The sequence below is a fragment of the Papio anubis genome, unplaced genomic scaffold (assembly GCF_008728515.1).
Source record: "Papio anubis isolate 15944 unplaced genomic scaffold, Panubis1.0 scaffold157, whole genome shotgun sequence".
In the NCBI taxonomy this organism is placed as follows: Eukaryota; Metazoa; Chordata; class Mammalia; order Primates; family Cercopithecidae; genus Papio; species Papio anubis.
The window spans coordinates 161,137-166,769 of NW_022161547.1; the positions used below are offsets into that span (position 1 = coordinate 161,137).

Sequence of the window (5,633 nt, forward strand, 5' to 3'; positions counted from 1 at the left end):
CATTCATTTATTCATTCTGTATATATTTCTTTTTTGTCTTATTTTATTTTATTTTTTAAGAGATGAGGTCTTGCTTTGTCACTCAGAGCTGAAGTGCAGTGGCACCATTGTAGCTCACTGCAGCCTCCAACTCTTGGGCTCAAGAAATCCTTCTGTCTGAACCTCTTGAGTAGCTAGGACTGCAGGCGCGTGCCACCACACTCATATAATATTTTATTTGTGTTTTTTGTGGAGATGAGGGTCTCACTACGTTGCCCAGGCTGGTCCTTAACTCCTGACCTCAACTGATCTTTCCACCTCAGCCTCACAAAGTACTGGAATTACAAACGTGAGCCACCATGCCCAGCCACATGCAGAAGATATTTTTTCACGGACTACTATGGGTCAGTCACTAAAGGTAGGCACTACAGTTAAAGGTATGATTAAACGAACAATATCTCTGACCTCACAGAAGTTGTATCCTGATTTGAAGTTCAGGCAATGAACACACTGGCACGTAAATCAACATTATCACTAGACGTTATGATTATTACCATAAGGGAAATAACTAGGGTTTTGTGATAGAGCTATGGTGAAAGCCATGGATGGCTACATTAGTCAGGAAGATCAACAGAAGTCAGAAGGCTATATCTGTAGTAGTGAGCTGAGACCTGAAGTGTGAAAATGAATTGGGCTTGCCCATATTTGGAGGAACAGCATTTCAAATGGACGAATTTGACTAAATGTGGAAAAGAATATGGCAAGTTCAGAATACTGAAAGGAGAATAGTGTTATTGGTACACAGACAGCTGGGAGAGTTAAAAGAGGAGATTGAAAAGGAGGTTCACATGATACAGATCTCTGTGTATCACAGCCTGAAATTTGCATTTTATTCTAGAAGCAATAGAAAGCCATTGAAGCATTTTTGGCCTAGTAAAGACAGCTTTTACTTTATATTGTAAAAAATAATTCTGGCACCCCATCAAATGGGTGCTTCTCAAACTTTTAACGATAGAATCACATGGTTGTTCTGTTAAAATGCCGATTCAAATTCAGTCAGCCTGAGATTCTGCACAAGTTCAGATAGTGCTGGTCCACACTTACAGTAGGAACGACATGGAGAATAGATAGCCTTGAAAGAAAAGAGAACATTAGAAGGTAAATGGGATCATGACAGTGTTTTTCAAAGATTTTCTTTAACATATCTTATTGTATGAAAAGATACTTATGTTGTGTGAAACACTCTTGTTCTGTATGTTTTCTAATTCTGTTTTATTTTTTTAATAACAAATATATAACTTCATAGAGTAAATGAGTTAAATTTTACTTGGCAAAGTGGAAACTTCTTTAAAGTAATAATGTTCATAACAGGTAAAGAAAGTATGGAAAACAGAAAGCATTACATGCTGTTGTTGAAATCATAATGTGGTGAAAAATTTCTTCCTGGAAATTAGATATGCAGTGTTATGTGCTTTCCCTTATTCACCCAACTCCATTCTGTTAAAGCTGCAACTTTAATGATGTTAATAAAAACATTGTCTGTAATACTATATACTTAGAAATATTATCAAAAGGTGATTCATTTTTTAAAAATAATCTAAATAATGAAGACTAGATAGTCATTTAACATTATATCCTCAACATATGATCCCTGGCATGGAAATATCTATAATATAATGTTGAGAGAAGCGAGTACGTTAAATAAATACTGGGGACATTATCAGCCCCATTCATAGAGAAATGTAGTTGTATATGTGTACCAGATAATTTGAAAAATAGTAATACTTGTTACTTCCAGGCAATGAAGTTATGAGAATGCTCTATTTTGATAGGTATTCGTATCTTCTAATTTACCTAGGTTGAACATACACAATTAAATAAAAATTTTAATTTAATTTAAATGTAAAACACACAACTATTTTCTTCAAACTCTAGATACTGCTTTGCATCCTTGGTGGAAGAAGCAACTGACAAGGGATCATAAAGCCTAGACTCTACTTCTAGCTTTCATACTGTAAGTCATGCTTGAGTAAATGATGCCATACCTGTGGATCCTAATTCTTTCATTTATAAAATGAGGGGTATGAGCTGGAGCAGTATTTCTTAAAGTGTGATTGATACAAGAGGTCCTATTAGGCAGTATACAGACACCCTTTTCAATTGTTACATATATGATACTATTTTAATTTGCACTGGGAAAAATATAACCAGAACTTTAAATATGTTATTTATATGATATACATGGTTTCACAGATGGTATTTGGTAAAATGAAGACAATTTTATACAGTTATTTTTAAAGTCTATTTAACATAAATGTTAATTTAATATTAAATTAAGTAAATAATAATATAGATGCTACATAGATACCAAAAATATCATGAAGATATGATCAAATGGGTAAAATGTTCCTGATGAGGGTACAGCCTGGAGAAAACTTGCTTCATGGACTCAGAGCCTGCACCACAAAGGGGTCTGCCCTCTTAAAGAGTAAAGCGGTGGAAGGAATCTGCAGGCAAACAGGCTCAGAATCTGTGCAATCTGCATTGAGGAATGAAATTTCAATAATAACAAAAGGAAATTTAATTTAGTATAAATTCAGATTCATGACATAAGAAAGATGCATTATCCTTCACTTCTGTTTTGAAGACAGAGGTCATAAAGAAAGTTCCTTCTATACATTTAAAATAAATAAATAAATAAAAATTAAAAACCTTCACTCCCACCTGCAAGGCCAGGCCTGTGTCAAGGATCCCGGCTGCAGGTCGTGGCACAGGCTGCAGGTGCTGGGGAGACACTGCCACAAAGCACAGAAGTAGGTGGCTGAATCTCCTGGATGAGAGTCTGGGAGATTCCAAACACTATAAAGCTTCTATTTTCCAAGCAGTTCTTGAAAGTATTTGTCTCCCTGCTCCTTCTGGCTTGACTGAATTAAGATCAAAGACACAAATCCTTTCCCTGGATCCTGCAGGAACCAGTGGAAATTGAAGAGTGTTCTCACCTGAAAAGTACAATTAAGAATGGCATGCATTCCTTCCTGGATACTCAGGAATGAAGGACTCTGCTCCAGTGTACGCAGTCTATTCACCCCTGTTTAAACAGAGAACCACAGACAGAGGACATTCATTCATGGAAATTCATTCATTTGGAAGATATACTCTCTTTTCACAGCCCCTACAGGTGAGCACTGAGACCCTGATCACCCTTCTATTACTTCCAGACTTAGGAAGAAGATACTACAGTCTGCTCTTTATTATGATATTTCCAGAGCCCAGTAACTCACAGCACAGTTGCCAGGAGAAAATCAAGAAGGAAACTCCCAAGGGCTTCTCCATTTTTATCACTCAGACTCAGTGAGGTCTCTGGCTGGGGTCTGGGAGCCCTCAAACACTATCAAGCCAAATGTCTGGTTTCTCTGAGTGAATATTCATAGTTCTTTGTTGCAGGAAGCTGAGAGTCTCCCCATCCGGCCGGAAACAAGATTTACTTCCCCGTGCACAGATCACACAGCTCCTCCTGATCTCTGAAGAAGTAACATGGAAAAGGGCCCTGGCAGGACCAGGTGCTGATTCTTGGTTAGCTACATCTAGCGTTTGTCCCCTAGAGGTTCCTCTTTCCTTTTTTCTTCTATAATACTTCCTAGGTATCTACCATGTGTGTACAAGCTATAAATTGAATAACTAAAAAGGATTTCTCCCCCAAACCTAGAAAGGCTATTTTCTCTCCTTTCCAGTGCAGAGCTCTGTTAAATGAGCTCCCGGGTATGGATCTAGTTATTGGCACTGTAGGTCAGTATAATGGTGTTATATCTGAGTCCTGCTCCATAAAGGACTGAATCATGTGGATTCATCATAGAATTTACGCTAAGTTACACTAGAAGCAAGAAAGCTTCATTTTCTGTGCAGAAAACCTATGAGATAAAAACAAACAAACAAGCCAATACTGTCAGTTCAAATAATTGGATGGGATAAGGCCAATGTGAAATAAAGGGTGACTCTCGGCCATAACCATAGTAAAAGAATATAATCAACAGAAGGAGAGTGGAAAGGTAAACCTTAATCCATACTTAAAGTTTCTTATTGTCTTATTTTAAATTACCTTTGTTGTATCATTTGTGTCCAAGAATAACTACCATTAATTTAAAAATTATTTTCTACCAATGCAATTCAAGCATTTAACTAAATTCATTTAATTTAATTCAATCCTTATGACCATGCAATGTATGTGTAATTACCATTGATGATGTGTAGGTGCTCTGAGGTTATGTAATTTTGTCCAGGGTAATGCAATTTAGTAAGTGATAGATAAGCATGTCAATACCTATGCCTTTTAATCACCATGTGAAACCTGCAAACTAAACTAAACTAAGCAAACAAAGAAAATGCCTATATTGGAACGCAAACTTCCCAAGATATTCCTGTAAAAGAAAGTGAACACTGTAGACAAATATAGACTCAAGCCTCGTGATGGAAGGTCTTTTGTGTTTGCATTTATCTATTTTGTTTATTACCCTACTCCTTCTACCTACAAAAACACCTGTCACTTATTATTTGTTTTTTGTTTCGTTTTGTTTTGTTTGAGATGGACTCTCATTCCATTGCACTTGCTAGAGTGCAGTTGTGCAATCACAGCTCACTGCAACCTCCACCTCCCGCATTCAATCTATTCTCCTGCCTCAGCCTCCCTAGTAGCTGGGATTACAGGTGCATGCCACCATGCCTGGCTAATTTTTGTATTTTTAGTAGAGACAGGGCTCCCTCATATTAGCCAGGCTGGTCTTGAATGCCTGACTTCAAGTGATTCGCCCGCCTTGGCCTCCCAAAGTGCTGGGATTACAAGCATGAGCCACCGCATCTGGCCCTATTCTTTGTTTAATAAATAATTGTGTAATGAACAAATTCAATGTGTGGCTGTCCTTCAAGACCTAACTAAATTTGCTATTCCCCATGATACTTTCTCCTATCTTTTCTGTCCCACAGTGATCTCCTTCTGAGAATACCCTTACAACTTATTTGTCCACATACTTGGAATTTTACCTATTGATTCCATTTTCATGTATTTTATCTTTTTCCTCAATTAATTTATAATTACTTACACAAGTCTGCTATAGCAGCAATCTGAACTTTAATTTCTTCACTCTAAAGACTTGAAAGGAGATACAGGACAGGAAAAAATATCTGGTTACTGAATATATCTAGGTTTACTTTTGCTCCAGAATTCAAGGCATTTTGATGTCTTGACACTTAAGCAATCTCCAGACTAGTTACAAAGAGCAGTCCAGGTCCTGGCTTCATTTATTCACAAATTATCAATTCACTAAGCTTGGAAATGAACTTATTTCCAGGGCTCATAAAGATAACAAATCAATCTTATTCAACAATATCCTGAAATGTGTGATCATCTTTAAATATCAATTCCTGTGAGTTTATAGTAACAGATCAGATGCAATCCTTTACTTTTTTGTTGTTGTTGTTGAGACGGAGTCTCACTCTGTCGCCCAGGCTGGAGTGCAGTGGCCAGATCTCAGCTCACTGCAAGCTCCGCCTCCCGGGTTTACGCCATTCTCCTGCCTCAGCCTCCCGAGTAACTGGGACTACAGGCGCCCGCCACCTCGCCTGGCTAGTTTTTTGTATTTTTTAGTAGAGACGGGGTTTCA

General features: G+C 37.5%; 1 gene segment (V, D, J or C); it reads right to left on the reverse strand.

The window, feature by feature from the left end:
• Positions 1-919: 919 nt before the first annotated feature.
• LOC116272678 lies at positions 920-3,684 on the reverse strand. The segment is given in 3 exon segments: positions 920-1,111; positions 2,979-3,067; positions 3,261-3,684. Coding segments are annotated over 3 exon segments (240 nt in total).
• Between the last annotated feature and the right edge of the window lie 1,949 nt (positions 3,685-5,633).